Here is a 25,448-nt window from a genome sequence, read left to right as displayed (position 1 = left end):
TGCTTCTCCAGACCCTGCAAAAGGGCATTACAGTAGAACTTTTTGCTTCGTCGGTGCCTGTCGTGAAATTGTGCTTGTGTTTTGTGATTTCTTTGAGGGTGATTGTCTCCCTGTTTCAGTTGTCGCTAATTGGGGCGGGTTGTGGGTGGGAGTTGGGGGGAGGGTGAGTGACCTAGAGCTCTGATTGTTCATTTTGGAAGAAAAAAAAAAGACAAGAAAAAGAACAAAAAATATATATCACTCTAGAAAATAAATCTCTCCTTGTGTCTTATTCTGTTGACCCTCCTCGCCTGGCCATAGCTAGAGATCCCGGTTGCCAGGAAGACAGCCAGGAAAAAAGAGTCTCCTATGCTGGAGGGGTTCCTCTTTAGGCCTGGCAGAGCAGACTGAGAGCTGGTCCTGAGACTGCTGCTTAAATTATAAAAGAGCTGCCAACAGAAGAACTGGGAGACTGGGGCCAGGGTGGGGTATCAGCAGTTTGGAGAGGGGTCTGGGTCTCTCTCCCGTGAGCAATGAAGACCCATTCTTGCAGAGCAGGTTGTGCAGGAGCCCTGCCCACCTGCTCTGTAGCAGAAGTCAAGGGAAGGCCTGCTCTCTGCCCCTTCTGGAAGCGGTTCTATTCTCAGCCAGCTGAGACTGTCCCCCCACCTTGGTTTGTCCACTTGAAAATGCCATCGGAAGCAAAGAAGATGGCAACTTCCCTCTGCCATTCCTGGCATCAGGGGTGCTGGTATGGACAGAGGTCTCAGGAGGGACCTAATCTCCTTTCTTCCACTCCAAGGGGGTAAACCCATTAGTATTCTTGCCCCCCTACTTGGGGTTTGAAGCTCCAATTTGAGCCACAGGGTCGCACAGTCTTGCTCCAGGCTGGCTGGGTTTGGTGGACGTTCAGGCCTGGGGAGAGAGGATTGAGCGTAGAACAGAAATGTCTCAGGAGAAAAAGTCCCCTTCCCGATCGAACCCAAGAATTAAACTCGGTTTTGAAAGGCACCTTGCTATCCCTCCCGGCCTGCATGACCCCGCCGGCGCCTCTTTTGAAGACGGCGGCTCCTCGGCAGCCCTGCCGTTCTTACCCGGGCACTGGGATTCTGCCTGGGTCGGTCTGGCGCTCCCGAGCCGGCCTCGCGGCGGAGCCCCCCACCGTGCGCACCGCAGCGACGCTGCAGCCCGCCGAGACTCTGCGGGTCAGGGGAAATGTGGGGACAAAGCATGGCCCGGGAGAGGAGCCTAGAGATGAAAAGGTAAAGCCTACCCCCCTGGAACGAAAGGATGAGTCGATTGGAGAGAGACAGCAGGAGGTAGGAGGTAGCGAAGCTCGGGGGAAAGGTAGGCTCCCGACCCGCACCTTGCAGGAAGGGAAATGAATCCCGCATTAGAGCTTGTGTAGACTAGGCTCTTTCCCCCCATCCTGGGCTCCCCAGGCCCAGCCGGGAACTGAGCGTTGAGCAGAGAAGTGCATTCCGCCGAAGGGAAGCGCAAAAAGTGAGCTGGAAGGAGAAAGAGAGCTGCGGGCTGGAGGACGAGGGCGCCAGGAGGGGCCTCCGGTGGTGGCGTCTGGGTCCCGAGCCCGGGGGAGGCTTCTTTAAAGACAAAGGCGACCGTGCGGAGGCTGGGAAGCCGGAGATGGGGAAATCAGTTGTCATAAAAGAAAGAGAGAGATTCAGAGAGAGATCGCGAGAGTGCGAGACCGAGAGAAGAAGGGAGAGGAATTCAATGCCGTGTGCGCAGCAATAAAAGAATATGGCTGCTATAAAAGTTTATAGCGTATAAATTTCTGAAGGTTAAGAAACTAAACAGCAGCAAAGCAAACAGTGAAAGGAAACTTTCCGGAGCTGAGAGAGCCGCAGCTGGGCCCCGGCTCCCGGCCTGGCGGGGAAACGATAGGCCCTGGGTCGGGCCGCCCCCACCTCACCCGCCCAGCATGCGGGGCTCGGGGCTTCCGGGAGCCCCAGGGGGCAGAGAGGGGAGAAGGGGGAAGCCGGGGGGGAGGGAAGAACATTTTGTTGTCGCAAATGCTTCAGAGAACGCAATTCGAACGGTCGTCTTTGTTCTTCATACCCCCTCCAGAATCGGGAGTCATAAACAAGAAGGCCCCTGCGCATGCACACGCGCGCGCGCGCACAGGCACACACACACACACACACACACACACACACGTCCAGCGGGGCCAGACGTCTGGGCGCGGGCAGCCTCTTGATCCTTTTACAGTCCCATCCCACCCGCTCAGGCCTCCACTCCCCCCACAAAAAAACCCAATTGTTTCTCCTCGGAATTTAAAACAATCGTGTGGAGTTTGAAAAGGGCTCGTTTCCCCCTTTTACGAGCCATAAACGGCGCACTGCTTGGCGGCCTCAGTCAGAAATTGGGGACTTGGGAGAGGGAGATGTAAATACTAAAGAAAAAGCTTGTGGCTCCTTTTTTCCTCCCCATCCCCTCCTCCCCAGCTTTTAGCTTATCTGCAAAATTTCATGAGCCGTTTCCTGATTCCGATGCCTTTTCTCTCCCTCGCTGTCGTTTCTCTCCTTTTCTGCTAATAATGAAAGTTTCTCTGCCTTGTAGCGTCGGCGGCTGGCTCGCAGAGAACCTGGCGGGGCCGGTGACGGCAGGGCCTTTTCACAGGGCGGCCGCTAGATGGTACCCTTGCTCCACGTGAAAATCCCCTGTGCGGCTGCGGCAGGAGCCCGCGGCTTCACGCCGCACCTTGGTCGGCCCTTTATCTACGAACTGCGCACTACCAAAAATCATGAATAATTTGCACGTAGTAAAAAATAGGGTTCATTATGGTAGCTTTCCTCATTTTATAGATTGCAGATATAGTGGTGTTTCCCCCTTCTCAACGGTCAGTTTTCTGAATTTCCCCGCGAGGAGGATTAGTGCTTCTCACCCAGTTGCTGTGTTCGATGGGGTATAAATGCATGAAAACGGGGAACGATAGTTAAAATAGGACTGTGGTTCAAATAAAAGAAGAGTATTGATTCAGAAAAAAAAAGATACATTTCTGGGGAGGGGTCTGGAGGTCTGACCACGAATGCGGGCGGGTGAGCAGGTCAGGTGAGAAGAGCAAGTGGGCAGAAGAAGGTTGGATGCAAAGCAAGTTGTCCGGAGACTGGCTACCGAGAAGGGTTGGAGAAGGGAACAGGATGAACAAGCCCAGGGGTCCCCAATTTTCGGGGAATGGGGCGGTGGCTTTGTGGGGTTGCCCAAAGTCGGCGGGGAGGCTCCGCACCCCTCCGAGTCTCTGGAGCCTTTGTACGTGCCGGGGTGCGGGGCTGAGCGCGCGCGGGGCGAGCCTGCGTGGGGCAGGGGCTCTCCAGAATGGCGACGAGCAAGAAGGCTCAAACATCTCTGGATGCTATGGAAGGCCTGATTTGGACCGCCCCCACCCTCGCACCCTCCTCCCCCTCCACCCAAATTATGCACTTTCCGGATGGGTGCTGGGAACCCCCACACCACCAGGAGCAGGAGCTCGGTTATCCCGGCGTTCGGTGACTCCAGGTGAGAGCTCCGACTCCCAGTGCGCCTCCGGCCGGGGCTCCGGGTCCCCCGGCCCCAGATAAACCTGGGAGGCGCGGATCGTTTCGTATTTGAGCAGCTGGAGGCCTCTACTCCGGGCACTCTTGGCTCTGAGACCCGCGCTCTGTCCGCACACAGCTTCTGAGTCCAAATCTCCATTTCCTTTCACCCCGGCCAGATCTGTGCCCCCCATTCGGACAATCCTGTGCGAGAAAAAGACACTCGCCACCCTTCAAAATCACTCCCACTGCAGCCTCTCGCCTCTTCCAGCAGGAACCCGGTGCAAAGAGGCAAGTGGAGTTTCTCCTTAACTTGAGTTTCTCTAATAAATCTGCGCTCCGTTGGGTGTTTATAAATTACCTCCTCGCTTTTTCTTGTTTTTTCTTATAATAGAAACATTTTCCTTCCATCAGGAATTTCTGGCACGGTGTAGGGATGATTTAGAACAAGCCATTGAATTTCTACCTCGCCGGTGAGTCCTCAAATCATGACCATAAAATCCCCCGTACTTGATAAAAATGTTCTCTTTGCCAAGAACTGAACTCTGCCTTCCGCTGTCTCGTCGCGGCCTCAGCCACTCGCTGAAAATTCAGGACCATGGCTTCTCTCCCCTCTTTTTCTCCTTTCTCACTCTCCCTTTTAGCCCCTTTCCCATCCTCTCGATTTACTTTTGAAGGACCAGGTGGCCCCCTTGGTAGCATAAGGGCTTCCCCTTGGAGGTGATCATTTTATTTTTACAAATCTTAGGGTATGTGGAGTCCCCAAAAGTCTCCCCTCCAAAAGCAAACCATCCTCCCCTGAATAAACAATGGATTGAACATATTTGTAAAGCCTCCACCTTGTTGCAAGACATTTTTTTCTCTTTTTTTTTCCTTCCCTCCCTCCCTTCTTCCTTCCTTTGGTGGAGCCACCCCTGTAGGAGACCATTGATTTTGACTCTTAGATTGGAGCATTCCATAGAGTGGCCTCCACCCGGGCTAGGCCTGTAGGCTGGGAAGGCAGCCGCTGGAGGAAGTGGTGCCCCTTAGCTCGCTCCTGCCTCTTCTTTCAGGCCCAGGTCTCCAGGTCTGGAGGGGAAGCCAGGTTAACTAGAGTCTCCCCTAGGGGAGAGAAGAGAAAACGGGAGATGCAAAAACCTTCCTCCACCTGAATTCCCTCTAACCCAAGGCCAGTTCAGGTAGTGCCAGTGGCTCAAAGGGTCTTGTGGACCCTGAGAACTAGAAGGCATCCCATCCACATTATACACACCTTGCTCAGGGCAGGGAGGATGCAGGACAGTGGATAGTCAGGCCAGGAGCTGAGTCCTTGGTGCCCAGCAGCAGCCTCCATGTCCTGCCCTTTATGCCCTGCCCTCTAATTGATGAGATGATGGAGTTGGTAGCAGCCTCTTCCCCAGGGTGCTGTGGAAGGTGCCAGGGTGGCTGGAAGGTTGGGAGCCAAGAGGGCTTTGTTACAGGGCCCAAAGGCTTGGATGCTGGGTGGGGCAGCTTCTTGGGTGTCACCCCACCGATGGCATTAGATCCTTCTCCCTGCATACAAAGTGGGTCCTCCAAAGCGCTGACTGAGCTTGAGCACCTTCTGGAGATACCCCCACCCCACCCCATTCCAGCATGCACACCCCTCCAGCAAGCCGAGATTGTGCAAAACTGCAGAATCTGCAGTTGCAAGGCGAACTCCGTGCTTCACCACTGCCCATTAACCAGAAAGTTTCCTCCCCCCCTCCAGTCCCCTCTCCACGCCCTTCCGGACCCCTTCTCCATAGAAAATCTTTGCTTATTTGTGTAATGAGGGAAAGTTGAGTGAGTGGCTTGGGCGGGGTAGAGAGGGGTGCTTTGGGGTCTTCAGGATGGGGAGTGGGGGCAGGTGCTTGCCATAGCTGAAGGAGGTGAAAATCTCGGGAAAAGTCACCGTTTGCGCCGAAAAAAAAAAAAAACCCATAATCGCTCTCATTTCGGCTTCGTCACCCCCACCGTGCTGCAGTCGGGCGGCGGGGGCCGATCGAAGCTGCAGTTTTATAGCTGTAGAGGAAAGAACTCGTAAAATGCTAACAGCTTTTATGTGCTGCGGCATAAACAACAACAGACTCCGGCTTTATTGCGTTTTATAGTTTGTTAAAGAGTTTACAGCCGTTTTTGGGGGCCGGTTACCCAGCCAATTCCCTCCGCACGATAGTTAAACCTTTATCAATAATAAGGAAATTGATCATTAAAGCTTTAAATATGACTACCTCGTTTGTTAGAAAATATGTTTAGGAGAGAAAGCTGTATGATTTGATAACTTGTATTAAAATACCAATTACATTTATAGGACCTTTTAAAACTCGGCGCAATTAAACCGTGTTCTTTTACATTTTTCCGAAGCGACCCTGACATTTAGAAAGACTCCAACTGCCTCGTTAAAATCGCGAAATTAACAGCGTGCCTACGCCTGGCGTGGTGTATGTGTGTGTGCGTGGCTTTTTCCGTGACTCCCCCACATCAGTCTTTGGGGGTGGTCCGCGAAGGTATTTGATTTGTTGTGAGGCGAGAGATATCTCATTAATGTAGGTAGTTAAACAGATTTAATCTGTATTCATTCTCTCTCTCTCACCCCCCCTTCCCTCTCCCCCTTTCTCTCCTCCTCTCACTCTCTCCCTGGGTGTTTTTTTCTTCCCCTCCTTTTTTTTTTTTTTCCGCTCTCTCCTCACTCCCTGGCGCTCTCTCGCTCTAGCTCTCTCGCTCGCTCGCTCTCTCTCGCTCTCACCCTCGCTCTGCGTTCTGTCCGGGAGGAGTACGGAGAAGCCAATAGGATGCGGGGTCTCTAATGGATGCAAATGATCATGAAAAGACAGTGCAAAATATGAAACAACTCATTTGCAGGGAAGTAAATCACCGAAAACTGTTTATGAACTGGCATCCCTTCTTCGAAATGTAAAGCGAGGACCTCTTTAAGTGGCGGTATATTTTTGTTTGGGGGGTGGGGGGTGGGGGGAGGGCGAACGAGCCGCGGCTGCCATGCGAGCTTAGACTTTTGGAGGCTTCTCTGTCCTTTTCTATTCCTGGAAATCACAAAAAGTGTGGCAGCTTCCAGATCTTCGCTTTTTCTTTCTTTTCTTTTCTTTTTTTTTCCTCCTCCCTTTCCCTCTCCTTTCCTGGCGAGGGTGACTAGGAGCCGGCGAATCCGCGTTTTTTTTTTTTCTCTCTCTCTCTCTCCCTCCCTTTCCCCCTCCCCACCCCCTCCCCAACAGCCCCCAACTACAGCCGCCGCCGCCGCCGCCGCCTCAAAATTCAATAAAATGAGCTCTTATTTCGTCAACTCACTGTTCTCCAAATACAAAACCGGGGAGTCCCTGCGCCCCAATTATTATGACTGCGGCTTCGCCCAGGACCTGGGCGGCCGACCCACCGTGGTGTACGGTCCCAGCAGCGGCGGCAGCTTCCAGCACCCGTCACAAATCCAGGAGTTCTACCACGGGCCGTCATCGCTGTCCACGGCTCCCTACCAGCAGAACCCGTGCGCCGTGGCGTGCCACGGGGACCCGGGCAACTTCTACGGCTACGATCCGCTGCAGCGCCAGAGCCTGTTTGGGGCGCAGGACCCAGATCTGGTGCAGTACGCCGACTGCAAGCTCGCCGCCGCCAGCGGCCTGGGCGAGGAGGCCGAGGGCTCGGAACAGAGCCCGTCGCCTACGCAGCTCTTCCCTTGGATGCGCCCGCAAGGTGAGCTCGCGTCAGGGCCGGCTGCGGCGGGAGGGGGCCGGGAGGGCCCGAGGCCCGACAGGGGTTGGGCAGGCCAGAGCGCATTTCCTTCAGCTACCCGGAGACTTGCCGGCCGGGTTCCGATCGCCTCCCGCTTCTTCTTTTTCTTTCTTTCTTTGTGTCCCTGGAAAGGGGGTCGCTAAGCGACATTTCCTGAATCCATAAACCCCGCACTCTGTCTTACTTTTCTTCCTCTTCCCCTCCTTTTATTTTATTTTATTTTATTTTACTGTTTTATGGGGGGTTGTGGAGAGAGGGTGGTGGGAGTGGGGGCGCTCAACTTTTGCACTTTTCAATTGCTTTATAGTTTAATTACCCTGAAGAAACTTTTCTTCTGGGGCAGAGGCTCTGGGGGCTTTTCAAGGTGGGTCCATTCCGCCCCACCCCGGCTTTTTTATTCTCTTTTCTCCCCTCCTTCACATCCTTCCTTCTAAAGTTTATGGTACTTTTAATAGATTTTGAACCACCCCACACCCAACTCTCTGGTGCTGCTCACCAGGGGAGGGGGCTCCCCCTTTCCTGCCTCCCTTAGATTCAGAGATGTCTGATCCCCCCCTGCCTCACCCCTCCCCTGCTCTGACCGCGGCCTCCCTGTGCCCCCGCCCCCGCGAGGGGGTAGAAGGTCCCTAGCCCTTATTATCCTGGTCTCCTAGGCTGGTTCACGAATCTTCCAACCTTCTCTGTCTCGACCCCCTCCCCCAACCTCCCCTCCCCTCTGTCTCGCCCTTTCCCCCATTCCCAGCAGCCGCCGGACGCAGGCGAGGCCGACAGACCTACAGCCGCTACCAGACCCTGGAGCTGGAGAAAGAGTTTCTATTTAATCCCTATCTGACTCGCAAGCGGCGGATCGAGGTATCGCATGCGCTGGGACTGACAGAGAGACAGGTCAAAATCTGGTTCCAGAACCGGAGGATGAAGTGGAAAAAAGAAAACAACAAAGACAAGTTCCCCAGCAGCAAATGCGAGCAGGAGGAGCTGGAGAAACAGAAGCTGGAGCGGGCCCCGGAGGCGGCGGACGAGGGCGAAGCGCAGAAGGGCGACAAGAAGTAGGCTCCAGCCTGGGACTGCCAGGGCCGGGGCCGCCGACCGGGCCGCCGGTCCCCCCGCCGCGCCGCCGCCGCCCGTCCCCGCCCGAGCGAGCTCGGGCCCCGCTAGCGGGTCCCAGAGCCGGGCCTCCCACCGCAGCGTCCCCCGCCGCGCCAGTCCCCGCTAGTGGTAGTATCTCGTAATAGCTTCTGTGTGTGAGCTACCGTGGATCTCCTTTCCTTCTCTTGGGGGCTGGGGGAAAAGAAAAGGATTTTAAGCAAGGACTCCCTCGCCCAGCGAGGGTGAGCGGCCACGGCCCGGCTGAGCCCCCCTCCCCCCACGCCCCGTGCCCCCTGTAAAAAGCTTCCTTGTGCAATGGTCTTTTTTTCCTTTGAACGTGCTTCTTTGTAATGACCGAGGTACCGATTTCTGCTAAGTTCTCCCAACAACATGAAACTGCCTATTCACGCCGTAATTCTTTCTGTCTCCCTCCCCCTCTCTCTCTCTCTATCTCTCTCAATCTTTCTCTCTCTCTCCTCTCTTCCCTTTTCAACTCCTCTCTCCCCGCTGCACCCCCCTCCCAGCTCGCTGGCTTTCTCTCTTGCTTCTAGCCCCCCACCCCCGCCCTTTGGTTTGACAATTTCGTCTTAAGTGTTTCTCAAAAGAGGTTACTTTAGTTAGCATGCGCGCTGTGGGCAATTGTTAAAAGTGTTCTTAGGTTTACTGTGAAGAGAATGTATCCTGTATCCGTGAATTGCTTTATGGGGGGGAGGGGGGGCTAATTATATATTTTGTTGTTCCTCTATACTTTGTTCTGTTGTCTGCGCCTGAAAAGGGCGGAAGAGTTACAATAAAGTTTACAAGCCAGAATCCGAGACTGGCGGCCCGCGCTGCCTCATTTGCTCCTGGGCGCTTTGCAGAGCTGGGGGGAGCTGGTCGCTCGGCTCCCGGCGTCCGCCGAGGCCAAGCTTGGAGAGGAGGGGGCGGGGGCTGGAGGCAGGTGGTGCGAGTCCCTCGGCCTAGGGGCGCAGGGGGTGAGGGAGGCGGCTGCGCCTGATTGGAGGAGAGAGAAACGAGGGTGGGAGCCTAGAGAAACCCCCTCCCCTCAAATTCCGAGGCCGCCAGGCCGGGGAGACCGAGACGCCCAGCAGCGCAGGGAAGATGCGCCCGGGCTGGTGGCCGTATCCCCGGCCACCTCCCCCTTTGTTCCGAGTGTGTCCTCTCGGGTTGGGGGGGTGGGTAGTGAATAAAGGTAGAATGCAGGGCTGCTGAACAAGCTTATGTTTTTTTTTTTTTTTTCTGGACTCTGGTGGGGGAGCAGGAGACGGGGGTGACTGCTCTTCTCTGCTTCTCTTTCCGGGGACTTTGGCCACTTTCGCCCAGCTCCTAGGCCGTAGCTCGCCGCCTTGCTTCCTTGGTTGCTTCTGCTTCTCCAGCTGCCACGGTCCACAGAGGCATCCGCCTCCCGGAACCAGGAGAGTGGTGTGCCCTGGGCCGCCCTCCTCCCTTTCCTTTCTGTCCTCAGCCACCCCACCCCTTCCTTTTATTTTCAAACGTTTTTTTTTTTTCTTTTTCTTTTTAGCCACCAGAAACCGCAGCGCCTAATACCGGTGGGCAGGATCCGGTCCGTGCCTCTAGGAACACCGAGGCCAGCATGGACCACTAAGCCCCATCCCTGCCCTTATGTCTGGGGCACGGAGAGAGCCAGGCTCACCTCGTCCCTCACCTTTAGAGAACCTGACCAAGTCCCCCCAAAAGTCCAGTCGAGATGAATTGGCCCGAGTTAATAAAGACCTGACCCGCACCCCCTCCCCACACAAACCCGGTTGTGTGCATTCAGTCCCTGCGTCTGTCTCTTGCACCGCAGCGTGCTGGGGAGGATGCGTGTGTGTATGTGTGGGGGTGGCAACGCGGATAGCTCCGAGGTTATTTTCCCTTCCACTCATTCCCTTCCTCCCCAAATCTCGACTGCAAGCTGCCTCCAGCCCGCGGGGGTCGACAGAGGCCCTTGGAGCCCCCAGCCCCAATCCACAGGGCTCGGCTTCCCCATTCATTATTGATCATATTTTATAAATCCAACGCCACACAATTTTTTCCACATTACCGGGAGCCGTGGGGAAGCTGCCGGGCCATTGGCGGAGGGGACGTCACGTGGGCAGGGGTCACGTGGTCCGGAGAGGAAAAAGGGGGTCCTTTTTGGTGTAAATCTGGACTCTAATTCTGTAATATATCAAGGAATCTCGTAAAACCGACACTAAAACGTCCCTGCCTACAAATCATCCGGCCAAATTATGAGTTCATTGTATTATGCGAATGCTTTATTTTCTAAATATCCAGCCGCAAGTTCGGTTTTCGCTACCGGAGCCTTCCCCGAACAAACTTCTTGTGCGTTTGCTTCCAACCCCCAGCGCCCCGGCTATGGAGCGGGTTCGGGCGCTTCTTTCGCCGCCTCGATGCAGGGCTTGTACCCCGGCGGGGGGGGCATGGCGGGCCAGAGCGCAGCCGGCGTCTACGCGGCCGGCTACGGGCTCGAACCGAGTTCCTTCAACATGCACTGCGCGCCCTTTGAGCAGAACCTCTCCGGGGTGTGTCCCGGCGACTCCGCCAAGGCGGCGGGCGCCAAGGAGCAGAGGGACTCGGACTTGGCGGCCGAGAGTAACTTCCGGATCTACCCCTGGATGCGAAGCTCAGGTAACGCCGCGCACCGAGCCGTCCGGAGCCGCAGCGGCCCGGGAGCATTCCCCAGAAGGCGCCCCCTTTCCCGGCGGACGTCCCTTCCTGTGCCCGGAGGGCTCCCGGCCGCAGGTCGGCCCTGGGGCCGCCACCCGGAGGGCTGCCCCCACCCCCGTTTTTGCTCGGTGCTTCCAAGCTCGCTCTGCTTCCCAGGCGGATCTTTCTCCGCCGACGCCACGACGCTCCAACCCCCAGCCCGCTCCCCCACCTTTCCTCCCGGCCTTTTAGCTTTAAATATTTATCAGCCGCGCCGGCACGGGCTGGAGATGAGGCCGTTTGTCTTGCGGAGGAAGGCTGGGGTTTGCAGAGAATAGCCATTAGGGTCTCCCCCCTCCCTCCCCCCTTCCCCGCCGGGGATCTCAGCTCTGGGTGTGTCCCCCAACCCCAGCTTGGATTAGGTCTGGGGGGGGGGCCTCAGCGCTGAACAACACTCCCCTCCCCCTTCCTTCCCAGCCAACCCGGCTCCCCCATTATTCCCGTCAGGGCAATTAGAGGTGGGCTCTAGAGGCCAGGCGGGAGGAGGGGGTGCCAGAAGAGATGAGGACCCAGCCAGGGACACAGTATAGAGAGGCAGGTGGAGGGAGGGGCACCCAGGCCAAGAGAGATGAGGCTCCTGACCCCCCAGTGAACTTAGAGAATAGAGAAAGGAGTGGAGGCCTCCTAGGACTACAGCTGTCTTGCTCAGGTGTGCACCCTGCAAAGCTCCTTGGTGCCCCTGGAGAACTGGCCGACATGTTTGAAGGTATCATTCCAGAAGGGTGAAGCTCCAGCTTGGGAAGAGGGAATGGGACTCCAAGGAGCCAAATCAGAACTTAGAGAGTGCAGGCCACCAAGGCCAGCTGCTGCAGGAAGCCTAAGAGGTGAGGGGCTCCATGGGAGTCTCCCACAAAGCCAGGCCCAGACATCCTTCTTAACACACTACCCTTGCATAGACATGGGGGGAAGCTCCAGCATCCAGACGGCTCCATTCCAGTAATCAGAGCTTCCCAACCCAGCCACTGCTGGGTGCCAGGGGGAACCCACTCTCACACCATCAGCATTGGTGGTCATGGTCCCTATTACCTGCTCCATAATTCAACTGTTTTCCAGTTGATTTATCAAAGTCCAAATTCTTGTGGTTGTAAACATTTCAGCTTAGCTTTTTTATGTGATTTGATATTGGGACCCCCTAGCCCCACCACCCCCCACCCCGTCTCCTTCCCTGGAGGGCTGGCACCAGCACCTCCCCCAGCACAACCCACCCCCAAGCTCAAGCCTTCTCTTGCTCTGGGCCTAACCAGGGAAGGTCTCTCTGTGCTTCAGCCCCCACCACCTAGATACTTCTTATTCCACCCGGTCCAGGCTGCTGTCTCTCCTCACCCCCTGCACCTCCCTGGAGGCTCAAAGATTGCTTTGGACTGCTAAGCTGCATGAGCAGGTGGGCAGGTGGGAAAACCTGGCCCTGTCTGACCCTCAGCCACTCACTGGAAAAGAGTCATCAGAGGGCAGTTACTCTCAGACCAACTCCAGGCTCCAAGGAACCTCATCTCCTCTTTTCACAACAGTGGGGTTAGGGGTGGGCAATGGACCCATGAGGCCCCTTTGTCTTCTTTTCTTCTAGGGAAATGCACCCAGGCCAGGCCTGGAGCCCCAGTCCAGGATCACTGGCATGGTTTTCTTGTCTCCCACCCCGAAGACCATCAGGGCCAGCACTCAAAAGTGGAGGTTTGGGATTTCTGATCCCAAAGGGCAACATGTAACCCTAAGGAGCAGAGGGAGTCCTGCCAGTAACAGCCTCCAAGAGCCAGTGGGTTAGATCTTCCTGTGTTCAGAAGCTCCAGAGTAAAAGAGAATTCTTAGATGGAAAATGGGAATATTTGCCTTGGGGGGCCTGCAGAAAGGTCTGGCCATTGAGGGGAAAGGGCAAGCAAAGGCTGGTGTATGGACAGCCAGAATTTCTTTTCAGTGGGAAAATGGATTTCTTCCACTGCCCCCAAACCACCGTAACAGGGTCTAAGAAGGAGATAGACTCTCTTCTGGCGTTTTCGAAACGCACTCACTGATTTTCCTCTTCTAAATAATGTATGCAGGGACCGACCGCAAGCGAGGCCGCCAGACCTACACCCGCTATCAGACCTTGGAGCTGGAGAAGGAGTTTCACTATAACCGCTACCTGACCCGGCGGCGGCGCATCGAGATCGCGCACGCGCTCTGCCTCACCGAAAGACAGATCAAGATTTGGTTCCAGAACCGGCGCATGAAGTGGAAAAAGGAGAACAAGACCACCGGTCCCGGGGCCACCGGTCAGGACAAGGCCGAGGTGGAGGAGGAAGAAGAAGAGTGAGAGACAGAGAAAGGGCAGAGGAAGAGAGAGAGAGAGAGAGATGAGAGAGGGAGAGGGAGAAGCCCAGCTCTGGGGACTGAACCAGGAAATTTATCAAACATGAAAAAAATCCTATTTAAATGGAAAACGGTTAAAAAAATTTAAGGAGAGAGAACCGTGAAATGTTGGTTGGTTTCTTAACACTGAAAAAAAAAAAACTACCTATAGGAACGTGCATTAGGTTGGTTTTTGTACAACATGGGAAGGACATTATCTACCTGTTCTGTAGCTTTCTGAAATTTGGCTCCCCTTTTCTATGTGGCTATTGTAAGGTCTTTGTAAAATTTTGCTGTTTTGTAGCCCTCTTTTGATGCTGTCTTTGTGGATTGTGGGTTTGGACTAACGTGTGTGGTTCTCCACCTTCCTAAGCCTCCGCCTTCCTGATAGCGGCCGAACAAGGGGCCTTAGTGAACCCCAATGACAGACCAAGTAGCTAGCGTGTCCCCTCTGTGTGCCTGCCCGCTGCTCCTTGCCCCTACCAGCCCCTGAACCCCTGCACCCCTCTTCACGTTCTACTTATATATAAAGGATGAAAAAATAAAAAGCAATTAAAAATAAACTGATGCCCTATTTTTTGAGTCTTGGGACAGGTTATGGATAGGGTGGCGGTGTCTCAGAGCCTTCTCTCCAATTTCTGCCACAGGCCCATTTCATTCTGTTTTGCAGCCTGCTTTTTCCCCCTAGTGCCGCCTGCTGTAAGGGCTGCCAACTAGTGAACCCCAACATCACAAAAACATACATTCCTCTTCCACCCTCTTACATATGTTGACACACGTGATTGCACACAATTCCACATGCTAACAGGCTGACTTCGTGCACGTATACACACTGTCACATACAGTCACAAACAAACACCCATATTCAAATGTTCACAATAAACATACAGGCATCCACACAATCCCACTCTATGCCCAGGGAGATATGCATTCACATTCACACACACTCACAAATGAACACACATTCACACTCCCTCACAGACACATTTATACAGACAAATGTAGATTCAGACATTGGCTTATAAACACAGATTAACATTTGTTAAACACATCCATGAGCCCACATGCTCAAACACACAAACTCGCAAAACAAAACAAAACAAAATCTATGGTTTCACAACCTGGATCTTCCCCATCCAGGTTTTCGGACCAGAATGCCGGCGCTAAGCGCTCAGCTCTGCAACCGGCGCATTAGCACAGAGCTGAAATCCAAAATGCTCGTCCCCACCCGACGGAAGAGCTGAAGGAAGGGAAAGGTGAACACCCAAGTACGTTCCTGTCTCCCCGGCGGCACTGGTTAGACAGGCCCGGCAGCCGAGGCCCCAGGCTCACTTAGGGCAACCTCCACAGCCAGCTCGCTCGCGGCTTCCCGCTTGCTCTGCAAACATTTTCGGCAAGACCTATGTTCGGTTATTTAATTTCATTTATTTTACGTCATTTTATTTTAACGTAGCGCATTCTAAATTAACACAGGTGACCCAAATAAAACTTTCAAATGGGGGGAAAAACTGAGTTCCCGGGGTGAGCGCCGGAGTGGAGTGAGTTTACCGGGCAAGTATGGATCCGGGCCGCTCTGAGCCGGGCTGCGCCGCCCTCCGAGGCCCCGCCGGTTTCCTGCGAGCCTTTCTTCCAGCTCCCAGCGCCACCGGCAACGTGGAACTTTCTCCAGAGCACAGAGAGAGAAAGAGAGAGCGAAAATATTTTTTTGGGGGGGGGTATTTCGTTTCTTGCATTCCGGCGCTGGCTCCTCAATTCCAGAATATGGGGGTATTTCAGGCACCTAGATAACATGGGGTGATGTTTTTTCTTTTTTCTTTTTTTTACTCCCAAACATCCTCTGATTGTGGGTAAAAAACCTGGAGAACAGCATCTACGCAGCTGGACCTACGGAACCGAGTTTTAGTGTTTATTCTAGTATATGCCCTGGATTATTTAAATCTGAAGAACAGGCATGGGATTGAAAGCAGTAGGAGGGTTAGAAAGGGAAGCGCGTTTTATGGAAATCTGTTTAATCTGACTTTGCAAGTAAAAGGCCGCTAAACCTGCAGTTTCCCCTATTAAGGAGCACAGGGCCCCTATCTTAGAAAACCTAGACAGGTTTGGGCCAGAGACGCCCGTCCGATTTCACCCGCTGCCCTCTTCCCCCAATTACTGGGGTGTGGACGGGAAAATCTGGTTGCTCAACTGTCCTCTTTAGCCCCACCCAGGCCACCTTTCATCGTGGGGCAAAAGCTGGGCCTGTGGGAATCTAGGGTGCCCACACCCTCAATGCAGCAAGCCTCACAGGTGGGGGTCCCTTCAGCTATGAGGCTGGGAAGTAGGGGGCTGCTGGATGGGGAAGAAGGTGCACGGAAGCTTTTTTCCCTGATGCTAGTGGCCACTCTGGATACCGACCGCTGCTTCCATCCCAACCCCCAAATTTCCCAAGAACAGTTCCTCAGATACTGAGGAATCGGGGTGATTTTTTACTATCAGAGGTAGACAGAGCTCCTGCAGGAAATAGGGAGGGTCCAAAAAGAATCCCCTCCCCAACTGACCCCTTGTGGCTCCTCTGCCCTGATTCCCTGCACCCCAAATCTCACCCCTTCTCAGGTTGGGGTTTCCCCAAAAAGCGAGAAGGAGAAGAAAAGAAGATGGCGACTGAGAAAAGGGCTGCTGGTGGAGCAGCCATGAAGAAATGCAATAAATTCCTTGTTGTTTTATGAAAATTTACAACTTTGTGATAGAAGTTTATGAGTGGTTGAATCCAGCGATTGGCCGGCGCCGGTCATGTGGCCGGGCGGTCGTGAACATGAACTTTTTATCATTTCCCTGGTGGTTATAATGCAGCATTCTTTTGGACACCACACCTAGGTCGGAGCACTGTCGTCCTTCAGGGCTCCAGCCTCTTGATATTTTTATACTTCAGAATTAGCTTGATAGAGCGAAAGAGAGGAAGAGAGAGGGGGGAGAGGAGAGAAGAGAGAGTGAGAGAAGGAGGGGAGGGGATTACACAAAAGAGAGAACCCAAAATAATTTTAACTCGTAAGTTAATTTGCTTGCTGATCTGGGATTTTAGTCGTCATGGAGGGTAAATGGAAAATCTGCCCAGGACCACAGCTTGATATCATTTTTCAAAGCCAGAACTTACTCCATTTTCTATGCAAATGTCAGAAAAGCGAAACACTCTCTCTCCCAAGTCAGAGAAGGGGAAGCGACGGCTCTCAGGTTGGGACAATATTATCTGGAAGCTACAGAAGAAACGGAACGCTCTCTTTTTTTCCCTCCCTCTCCACCCCTTTCAAGCCGGAGGAAAAGAATTCCAAGGTCTGCAAAGGTAAGGGAGCTTCTACAATTCTTGTTTTTTCGCATTGATTTTGTAAGGGGTGGGGTGGGGCTTGGGCTTGTCTCCCCCCCCCCCCCAAGACGGGGTTGAACCCCACCTCTGGGCATTGCAGCGAGAGGCTTCCCTTGAAATTCGGTGGCAGAGAGAGGGGTGGCTGCTTCCTGGAGGGAGAGCAAAGGCAGGGAAGACCGGAGGAGGAACAGAAAGGGGCCAAGGAAGCGAGCTCTCAGTCGCTTTTTTAAGCTGGGAGGACAGGCTCAGGCGAGGGGGCTGCGAAGGAGAGGATGGGGGCATCTGGGCTTCAGCGGCGCCCGTAGCAGCCGTCGCTACAGCCTCTGTGGGTTTGGCCCCCTCCCCCTCCCCCATCCTCCCTTGTCCGAGCCTCCCCCAATTGTCCCCTTACACTCCTCTGGCCGGGTGCTGGTATCGACGGTTTCCCGGCAGCATTGGCACAAGGGGTGGTGGCGCTGAGAGACGTCCTGGTCTCTGGAGGGCCCGGAATCTCCGCAGAGGCCGGTGGGGCTGAGGAGGCAGCTAGAGAGACACAGAAAGAACAATTCACAGAGAAATGCTCACTATCTCCCTTCGGGAGTCATTTCTGAAATTAAAAGGCCGTGGGTGGAGGCACCCAGAGCGAGGGTGACCCCCCTCCCCTCCCAGGAAGCCTGCCAGAGAATGCCCACGTCTCTGCCACTCCCGGAGGAGGGAGCCTCGCTCTGAAGGGAGACAGTTTTGTGGTTTTAACGCGGTAGGTTTCAGCATGTTGGATTCTGTGCCATTTTGATTGTTACTTGTGGTTTATTGGTACGGGGTGTGTGGGTTTTGGTGGAGGAGAAAAATGCCATGTGTGTGTCTGACCCATGGAAACATTTCAAACTTTCCTGGATCCAAATGTGGGTCCAAATGTGAAGAATCTGTTTAGCGTGTTGTTGTTTTAAGGCTTATAAACAAAAACAAAACAAAACTAGCAAACAAAAAGACGATGAGGAAGAAGAAAATAAAAAGAAAACCCACTCAAGGGACCTGAGATATCCAGGCTGGAAAACCCCTTGGCGCTGAGCTCACATAGCTGGTCCTGGCCCCCAGCGCCTGATTTCATTCCCCAGCCAGGCCTCCGGGGAGGGGTGGGATGGGGAGAAGAACCGTTGAGCCAGAGACAGATTCTTAAAGTAGTGGTGGGGTAGTGGCGTGGTGGAGTGGCGGGGTGGCAGAAGGTGCAAGTCGCGAGGCAAAGGCTAAAAAATGGGATGAGAGGGCTTCTGCAGAAGCTGCAAGTGGAGAGATAAATGGCGTTGCGCGGTGGAGGGCAGGAAAAACTGCGATTTAGTTTGATTTGCAAGAATGCGGAATTGCTTTTTTCTTTCTTAAAGACCAGCTGTGGGGCATGCAGCCTCGGGCCTCTGGTTCCCCCAGGATAGCAGCGTGTGGGAGGTGTGTAGGGGCATTGGTCCTCTCAATTCTGAGCTGGACGGAGAGGGACGTAGCCACTTGTGGCGCGGGAGGGGAGCCTCTGGGGGCCCAGGTAGATACCCTACATATAGGCCTGACCTTTGAGCTCCAAGGAGCCTTCGGCTGCATAGCGAGAGAAATTCTCGGCCAGCACCCATTGCAATCCGGATTTATTCTCAACGGGAAAATTCCCCAAACCCACCCGGACTAAAGGTCTTTTTCTCCTGTAGTCTTGGGTTATAAATCGTCCCTTAGACAGTTTGCTCTGACCCAAATTATGCGGTTTGCTGCCATCTACCGTCGGTTCTAAGACACGCGGCTTCAGCGCCGCAAGCCCTGAGACCCAGCACCAGCCGAGCTTGGCGCCTGGAGCCCCCGCCGCGGAGGTTCGGCGGGATTCGGGGAAATTCGGGCCCAGAGCTAAGCTTTCCGCTGGAACTTGGTTTCCCGCCGCCCGGATGTGGATTAGAGCACAAGCGCCCACCTTCACCCCATCCCCCACTCCGCCACCCCTCTGCTCAGCCCCAAATCTGGAGGCTGGGCAGGGGACGTGGCTTTTCCTAGGGACATAATTAAAGAGGACTTATACTGCATCCCACACTCAGGGCGCCCTGAACTAAAGGATTGGGGGAGAAGAGCGGAGAGGAGCCCGAGCCGAGTAGAAAGGGGTTGGGGCCGCCGGAGAGATCCGAGGCCAAGGCAGTTCAAGGTTTATTTGGTTTTCTTCTCGACCAAGGGAGGGGGCCGACAGGGGAGGCGCCGCCCGGCAGTTCCACTTGGTTGTCAAAAAACAAGCCGGGTCTGTGTTCTCTCGTTTGGCTGGTGGGTCTTGCCAGTTCTGTGGCTGGTGGGTCCATGGTGAAAGAATTAAATCGAGTATTCTGGAAATTGTTGGTGTCTGCAAGCGAACGCCCGGCCCCTCCCCCATTCTCGGTGGTCTCGAGCGAAATCGACGCAAAGAGGCTTATGGAAAAAAAAAAGAGTGCGAGTGTGGATGAATCATTAAGGAAACCAGCCATTGTAATTTCTGCTCCTGCTGGACCCCTCACACTCGCTTAACCTGACCGCTTTCCCAGAAGGGGGTAGGGAGGGCGGGGGTCCTCTCCTCTGCTGCAGCCTTTGCATATTGGCCCCTGTCTCACGAGTTACTGATTAGCTCGGGCTTTCAAGCCGCAGGAGGAAGCTCTGGCCGCTCCTTTCAAGGTGCAGTGGCCTGGGCTCCTAGGCGGGGATTCCAGGAAATTGCCTGATGCTCCAGGCAGGCCGCGGTGTTGCCAGGGTCTGGACGGGAGCTGGAAGAGCTGCGGAGGTCCGGGGGCCCGACAGCGCTGGGTAGCAAGAGCGGTGGCTGCGACCCCCGCGCCTTCCGCTGCCTCTTGAGTCTGGGCGGCAGGAGCAGCCCTTTCAGCGTTTCGGCAGCGGGACTGACTTTATAGCGGCTGGAAGGCCCGGCTCAGGGAGGCGCTCTGCTAGAGGCCCCGAGGGAGCCGCCTAGGAAGGTTTTGGGCCCCTCAAAGATGATTTCTGGTGGACAATTGGCAGGACAGGTGGGGAGAAAAGGCCCGGCTGGGGCTGTAACACTTGAGGCCTCTTGGTGTACTCACCAACCTGGGGGGCGGAGGGGACAAGGAGAGCGGCCTAAGCGCCATCGCTCATTCCCTCTGAAGACCATAGACACTACTGTCCATTTGCATAATGGAAATGGGGTCTTTGTACCGCTCTGCAGACAGGCTGATTTTTAGGCAAAATGTTGCATCAAAATGTAAAGATACCTCTTCTACAAAAACTTTGGGAGTGGCTACACTCCTCACCTTGGGAATATAAATGCTATCCAGACCAAGAGTATCACAGAGTCCAGGGCTTCAGATGTTTGACTCCAGCCAGAGTTGGGGGTAGGGTGGGGAAAGGACCTCACAATCCAGAGAGCTCGGAATGGGGGCTTGGCAGCCTAGAGGAATTGGGAAGCCTGAGCAGTGTCTCAACCCCATCCCCACCCCCACCCCCAAACAGGTACAGGCAAATATCCTTTCCTGCGGTTACCCTTGCAAGAGAATTTTACTCCTGAGCCGAATACAACTTAGGAGACATTTCCCTGGTGAGTTGGAATGTGTGTGCCCACAGGACCGCAGACTTGCAGCACAGAAAATTACAATGATAAATTTTGTCTGTAGGGTATCTGTTGTGTACTCAAGACTCTGTACACATTCATAGTCACCTCTCCATACACACACTTCCTCGGGAAGGCAGGAAGAGACAGCCCAGATGAGCAAGCAGCTGTGCAGGCTGTGTATTTATGTTTTCCTTGGTAACGACAGACAGACGGCAGTGGACCGAACCATAGACAGATTTGTAGAGCTCTGGCTCCAGAAGCCAGGCGGCCTCTGGCCGGGCCGGCCTGCCTGCTCCTTCTCCCAAACAAACGGATCAGACGAATAAACGCTCATAAATACCTCTGGGCTTAGATAAGAGCGATGAGGCGCTATTTCCTTTCATGCCCCACTCCAGGCGCCCAGCTCTGCCGTCGCTACTCCATCTCATGACAGGCAACCTGCAGAGGTGAGGTTAATCTGGAGCTGCGATTTTTAGGATAAGGTGATTATTTTTGTGCTTATATCACAGAGAAAGGCCCCATACTTCCAGGCATCTGTTTGCTCAGACCCCACAGGGAAGCCCGTATCATTCAGTCCTAAGAGCACTAGGAGCACTGCATTCAGGAAGGACTCAGCGAGCACTGAGGCCCAGGGCCCAGCCTCAGTGTCAGGGAGGAAGGAGGTATACTCAGGAATTCTCACCCATCTTGCTCTCCAACCCAAATGGCCCCCATTCCTCTCTAGGAGTGGGGCCTAACCACAGTACACTGGCACATTTATGGTTTTCCATAATTATGGGTTTCCTTTCCTAAATCCTTATCAAAACTCTACAAAGCCTGTCTAGGAAGTGGTGGAGGAACATCTAGGGGCAGTCACTTGGCTACAGAGCTGCAGTCTAGAAGTTGTCCTGAGCTCAGGGAGCCTCGGAGGCCAATTTGCAACCCTTTACTGCCTTCTGTATTGTTCTGTGCCATCTTAGTGGGTAAAACTGGCCATAAAAAGGGCCCCAAAGAATGAAGCAGAAGAGGGACAGCCTGGCCCATAGTGGGCTTTGCCCCACACTCCTTTTCCTGTCTCCAAATCAGAAGGTTGTCATCCTGCAATGCCCGGCCTGCAAATGCATATTCATATGTTGGAAATGCATCATGGCCAGGTCTCCAAGCCTAGCCACACGATCATTTTCCTTGGATGAGAGAGAGAGCCAGGGACATATGCTCTACACACACCCAGGCTTGTACAGCAGCAAACCTTGATATGCGAGCATGGGAATATGGGGAGGAATTATAGAGAGGCTGGGAGAGAAGAGCTATGAGCTTCTGGAGAGGTGATGAAAGCTGCCTGCTAAGTCCTCCAGGAGGACCCAAACACCCCTTCCTCCTTATAAAACTAAAGCAAAACCAAGACTTGGAAAATAATTGATTTTAAAAAGAAGTGCCAGATTCTAGAGAGACCTGGAAAAGAGGAAAGGGCCTTTCTCTGCTAGGTGTTCTCTGATAGCCTCAAATATCAGGATATTCAAAGGCCCAGAACGGGAAGGAGAACAATTTCTTCCATGTACCCAGACTTCCAGGGACATCTCTGATTCCTAAGAAACTGTAGCTCAAGGTATTCCCGTCTTTTGGGACTGGGAGCGGGAGAGTAGAGTGAGGATAGGGACCAGACAAATAAAACCACCTAGCGAGGGGACACTCCTCACTCCCCTCCTCCATATTCTGGAGCAGGGAGAGAGCGAGTCCTTTTACCCCATGTCCCCTCCCCTGCAGCTAGTGACTGCATATGAGAAGCAGGCTGGATGTCTTGGGCAGCCACAGGCACAGCTCTCCCAGAGGCTCCTAGCCTGGCCGCAGAACCAGAGGGAAAGGTGGGGCTCAGACCCTCCTGCCGCTTTCCCATCTCTGGTTCTCTGGGCAGTGCACTCTAGCCTGTCTCCCTCAGACCATAAGAGTTATGGAGAAGCAGGAATAATAAACTCGGGCTTGGAGAAGAAAGAGCTGATCTGATCAACAGAATACACGATTTTCAAAATCTAGGATAGAAGGTGTTTTTTCTTCACCTCTGTCTTTCTGAAAGTGATACTAATTAGACAGCAGAGAACTCTCCTAGCCTTCTGCCAACACAAAACCTTAGGTAAAAACCTTCTCCTTTAGTTCTACCTCAACGAGATTCAAGGACGTTTACCCATCCTTTCCTTGAGGGAATGAGGCCCAAGCAACGCAGGGGTTAACTTTTCTGAAAACACAATTAACTTTTTCCTATCCTGCATTGGGGGGGGGATATATTTGTTTAATCCCTGGGGGGTGGGGTGTCTCAATCCAAATGCTCCCTCCTCCCTCTAAGGCACAGACGCCTCTTTCGCAGATCCTACGTAGGTGGAACAGGACTCGTTGTGTTGTTGGAGAGAGAGAGAGAAAGAAGGAGAAGAAGGAGGAAAAAAAAAAAGGTTGATAGGTTTGTGCGCGGGTCCCTCGTGCGGGCTGCGCTCCTCCTGGGTGCTATTTGACAATTCCTGCCTCTGCCATTGGTCAGTGTTGGATCAGATGGTTGTATTTCCTTCTGGCCCTCACTGGCACCTCGCCATCCCCCCTCAGCTAAAACCCAATCTCGGATATACTACTAATAGGCGCGGCGCTCGGACTATAAAACACAACAAATCATAAACCCGGCGGAGCAGCAGCGGCCGCGCGCGCCTCCCCTTCCAATGAGTTCCTATTTCGTGAACTCCACCTTCCCCGTCACTCTGGCCAGCGGGCAGGAGTCCTTCCTGGGCCAGCTACCGCTCTACTCGTCCGGCTATGCGGACCCGCTGAGGCACTACCCGGCGCCCTATGGGCCCGGACCGGGCCAGGACAAGGGCTTTGCCGCTTCCTCCTATTACCCGGCGGCCGGCGGCGGCTACGGCCGAGCGGCGCCCTGCGACTACGGGCCGGCTCCGGCCTTCTACCGCGAGAAGGAGTCGGCCTGTGCGCTCTCCGGCGCGGACGAGCCGCCCCCGTTCCACCCGGAGCCGCGGAAGTCCGACTGCGCCCAGGACAAGAGTGTGTTCGGCGAAAGCGAGGAGCAGAAGTGCTCCACGCCGGTCTACCCGTGGATGCAGAGGATGAATTCGTGCAACAGTGAGTGAGACTTCACGCCGCCTCCCCGACCCCCTCCCTCGGGTGCCCACCCCGGGGAGGCACAGCCAGCGAGTCTCCCCACCCCACCCCCACCTCATTCCCCTATAGGGTGCCGGGTGGGCACCTCAGTTAGGAGATCAGGGAAAATGGGGCGCCTGCACGGGGTCTCCCGCTCTGTCCTCTCGCCCTTCAGGAGTTGCAAAGTTTGTAAAGTCCCAGCCGTACCAGGAGCCAGTGGAGCGCCAGGCCAGAGCGGGGATTCCCGATCAGGGAAGGAAACAGGGACCACAGTCACTGGCTTTGCTTTCCTTTGCGCTCCCAGTGCTGACGGGTCCTCCACCCAAAGATCGCCCCATTAAAAAACGGAGTGCGTCAGGGAGGGGGGGCGGGCGCGTGACGCCGGCGAGGGAGTTGGGTCTGTCCCGGGCTGTGCTTCCCCGAGGGGTAGAGGTGGGGGGGAGGTTGGGGGCTGGGGAAAGATGAGGCACCAAGAAAAGGGTGATACAGAAGAGAGGGAGAGAAACAGGCGCCTGGGTCTCGTGTTGGATTATTTGTGGATTTAAGTCCCAAATTGATGTCCATTAGCGGGACACGAAAGTGAGGAGCCGTTAATGCCGACTATGGATCGATCCACGTCATTGCGGATTAAGGGCCGGAATCTATCATTGGGTGGGCGGGGGAGAGCTAGATGGATGGAAGGGGTGGGGAGGAAAGATTTGGTTAGGAAGAACACACCTGGCCAGCACCTCCCCAGTCCCCTCCCTCAGGTTCAGGTGGGTGTCCAAGCTGCTCCTCCCCTCCCCCACCAAGACTCTAGACAGAAGGCTCAAGCCTGGGAGACCCGAAGTGAATCTAGAGGGGGCGCTGAAGGAGTGGGGGTGGGGGGAGGAGTGGAGGGCATCCAGGGACGGGCGGGAGTCCCTGTTTAAAGATCGGGTGGGGGCGGGGGCTCCGGGCCGGTAATCCCAGGATTCAGTGTCTCTTCTTTGCTTAGCAGGTTCCTCCTTTGGGCCCAGCGGCCGGCGAGGCCGCCAGACCTACACGCGCTACCAGACGCTGGAGCTGGAGAAGGAATTTCACTACAACCGCTACCTGACGCGGCGGCGGCGCATCGAGATCGCGCACGCCCTTTGCCTGACCGAGAGGCAGATCAAGATCTGGTTCCAGAACCGGCGCATGAAGTGGAAAAAAGAGAGCAAACTGCTCAGCGCATCTCAGCTCAGTGCCGAGGAAGAGGAAGAAAAACCAGCCGAGTGAAGGCGCTGGAAAGGGAGGGGGGTACGCAAAGGGAGCCTGTGGGGAGCCAAGGGCGTCAGAGAGTCGGAGAGGAGGCTCTGCGGGCGGGGGAGCCCGGGACATGCTCCCCAGAGCACGGCGGGCGGGGCCCAGCCGGACAACCCCGCCCGCAGAGCTCTCGCTGGGTGCACCGAGGCCGTGCCGCCCTAGCCCACCCAGCACCCCCACGCTCCCCCTCCCTCCTGGCAGAACCGCCTTGGCCGGATCCAACTCCCCAGTGAGAACTGAGGATCTGACTCACTTGATGTTTCCTGGAAGCAGAGCAAAATGCTCTTGTCCGTGTCGCGTCTCATTTCTCCCATGTCCCCCCTGCACGGCTCAATGGTAAATTCGCTGTCCTCTCAAGCGGGGCCTCGAAAGACTCCCTGACCCCAAACATGTCTCCCCCACACCCTCCCCAAAACCACTGGAAGGAGCACATACTACCTAGAAGTAAGAAGAGGAGCCTCAGAAGAAAACAAAGTTCTATTTTATTAATTTTCTATGTGTTGTGTTTGTAGTCTTGTCTTAGCTTTGGGCGTGAAATACTTCGGTAATAATATTATTAATATTATTAATAACGATAATAATAATAAAGACATGAAAATTCGCCGCTCAGTCACCTCCGCTCCTCCCCTGCCAATTTTTTCTCCCTCTCGCCCACCACCACCCCATCGTGCCCGGGCCGGAAACTCCGCAGCAAAGGCAGGAGCTCTGGGCCTCCCTGGGGCCTCCCCAGCGGGCCCGCCAGACACGACTCGGAAGTTACAGTTGAGATAAAGGCTGGAGCGGTCCCGCCCCGGGCCGGGTCCCAGCGCTGCGCCTCGCG

General features: G+C 54.7%; 3 protein-coding genes and 1 long non-coding RNA gene across 6 annotated transcripts; 3 read left to right on the top strand and 1 right to left on the bottom strand.

Annotated features, from left to right (window-relative positions):
- Positions 1-6,787: 6,787 nt before the first annotated feature.
- HOXB8 (homeobox B8) lies at positions 6,788-8,300 on the top strand. The gene is made up of 2 exons (XM_077163052.1): positions 6,788-7,211; positions 7,993-8,300. The coding sequence occupies exons 1-2, from the start codon at positions 6,788-6,790 to the stop codon at positions 8,298-8,300; spliced, it is 732 nt and encodes a 243-aa protein (XP_077019167.1).
- A 2,160-nt stretch (positions 8,301-10,460) lies between these two features.
- On the top strand, positions 10,461-13,911 carry HOXB7 (homeobox B7). The gene is made up of 2 exons (XM_077164657.1): positions 10,461-10,967; positions 13,079-13,911. Exons 1-2 carry the CDS (start codon positions 10,568-10,570, stop codon positions 13,330-13,332), a joined length of 654 nt encoding a protein of 217 aa, XP_077020772.1. The 5' UTR covers positions 10,461-10,567; the 3' UTR covers positions 13,333-13,911.
- Positions 13,912-16,215: 2,304 nt separating this feature from the next.
- HOXB6 (homeobox B6) lies at positions 16,216-25,228 on the top strand. 3 transcript variants are annotated; one of them, XM_077164655.1, is made up of 3 exons: positions 16,216-16,683; positions 22,852-23,344; positions 24,339-25,228. In XM_077164655.1, the coding sequence occupies exons 2-3, from the start codon at positions 22,930-22,932 to the stop codon at positions 24,599-24,601; spliced, it is 678 nt and encodes a 225-aa protein (XP_077020770.1). In that variant the 5' UTR covers positions 16,216-16,683; positions 22,852-22,929; the 3' UTR covers positions 24,602-25,228. The 3 variants fall into 3 exon arrangements, with proteins under 3 accessions (XP_077020770.1, XP_077020771.1, XP_077020769.1); XM_077164656.1 differs by having other exon boundaries at positions 22,820-23,344; positions 24,342-25,228; XM_077164654.1 differs by having other exon boundaries at positions 22,820-23,344.
- Positions 16,793-17,752, bottom strand: LOC143687578 (uncharacterized). The gene is made up of 3 exons (XR_013177585.1): positions 17,707-17,752; positions 17,096-17,226; positions 16,793-16,962 (listed from the first exon to the last, which is right to left on the bottom strand). It is a non-coding gene; the product is annotated as an uncharacterized LOC143687578 (long non-coding RNA).
- Positions 25,229-25,448: the final 220 nt, after the last annotated feature.

Source organism: Tamandua tetradactyla, chromosome 6, assembly GCF_023851605.1.
Source record: "Tamandua tetradactyla isolate mTamTet1 chromosome 6, mTamTet1.pri, whole genome shotgun sequence".
NCBI classification, from domain to species: Eukaryota; Metazoa; Chordata; class Mammalia; order Pilosa; family Myrmecophagidae; genus Tamandua; species Tamandua tetradactyla.
The sequence above is the reverse complement of the archived record's forward strand: the minus strand, read 5'-3'. Positions and strand labels throughout refer to the sequence as shown.

Bases quoted from the DNA above. Each gene is read 5' to 3' on its own strand.
- HOXB6 (XM_077164655.1), top strand. From the start codon at position 22,930: ATGAGTTCCTATTTCGTGAACTCCACCTTCCCCGTCACTCTGGCCAGC. The intron at 23,345-24,338 runs GTGAGTGAGACT...TTCTTTGCTTAG, and splicing joins GAGGATGAATTCGTGCAACA to CAGGTTCCTCCTTTGGGCCC.
- HOXB7 (XM_077164657.1), top strand. From the start codon at position 10,568: ATGAGTTCATTGTATTATGCGAATGCTTTATTTTCTAAATATCCAGCC. The intron at 10,968-13,078 runs GTAACGCCGCGC...TAATGTATGCAG, and splicing joins CCCCTGGATGCGAAGCTCAG to GGACCGACCGCAAGCGAGGC.
- HOXB8 (XM_077163052.1), top strand. From the start codon at position 6,788: ATGAGCTCTTATTTCGTCAACTCACTGTTCTCCAAATACAAAACCGGG. The intron at 7,212-7,992 runs GTGAGCTCGCGT...CCCCATTCCCAG, and splicing joins CCCTTGGATGCGCCCGCAAG to CAGCCGCCGGACGCAGGCGA.